This window comes from Plasmopara halstedii, assembly GCF_900000015.1.
Source record: "Plasmopara halstedii genome assembly, contig: Scaffold_322, whole genome shotgun sequence".
NCBI classification, from domain to species: domain Eukaryota; phylum Oomycota; class Peronosporomycetes; order Peronosporales; family Peronosporaceae; genus Plasmopara; species Plasmopara halstedii.
This window is the reverse complement of record NW_020187243.1, coordinates 42883-43529: the sequence shown is the minus strand read 5'-3', so window position 1 is coordinate 43529 and position 647 is coordinate 42883. Positions and strand designations below refer to the sequence as shown.

The following is a 647-nucleotide window of genomic DNA, read 5'->3' as shown; positions in this document are numbered from 1 at the left end:
TCAGTGGTTTACGTGCCACTTCACGTGCATCACGGGAGCCTCGCCCTCGATGCCTCGGTCCTTGGCCGATCATGTCACGCATGACATGCAGCGACTGCTCCGAAACTTGAGCAACGCTTACTGGGTTACGTCCCGCTCCACGATCACCCCCCAAGCCACGCTCAGGACTCCTGTCCAATGAACCGTTGATGTCTACCAACTCGAACATTCCAATGTCCAGCACGTCGACCGACTCGGTTCAGTGCTCTCGCCAATAGCAATTTTGTTCCCTAGTAGAGGTGGGTTCATGATCAGGAGACGTGCGCGTAGCGCCCAAGGTCTTTGACCTCCAATCAATCCATGCTTATGGTGTTCCAACCATGCCATTCCTACGATGGGGTCATACTTTGCATCCAAGTTCTAAGACTAGACAGCGTTCCACGGTATCAAAGTCAAGGAACTTGACTCCGAGGTCCACAGGGACCTTCGGGACCGTAACACGCGTCCCCGTCGTTAAGCGAACAGTGACGATGTCACCCAACCGCGCTTTCAGTGCCTCAGCATACAGCTGACTTCCTTCCATCGTGGGGCGTCGAGCATGCTTGCCCGCGGAATCGATGATATCTTCCATGGCTTCTCGAATTACGGTCGCCTCCACGACCAGCAAA

General features: G+C 54.7%; 1 protein-coding gene across 1 annotated transcript in view; it reads right to left on the bottom strand.

The window, feature by feature from the left end:
• Positions 1–208, bottom strand: part of PHALS_08158 (dna replication licensing factor) — a gene marked incomplete at both ends in the record, with an annotated part of 1368 nt that extends 1160 nt beyond the window's left edge. Inside the window, one exon of the mRNA XM_024723456.1 lies at positions 1–208. This exon is cut by the window's left edge and continues 639 nt beyond it. Within this exon, the coding sequence (XP_024574431.1) occupies positions 1–208 (208 nt within the window).
• Positions 209–647: the final 439 nt, after the last annotated feature.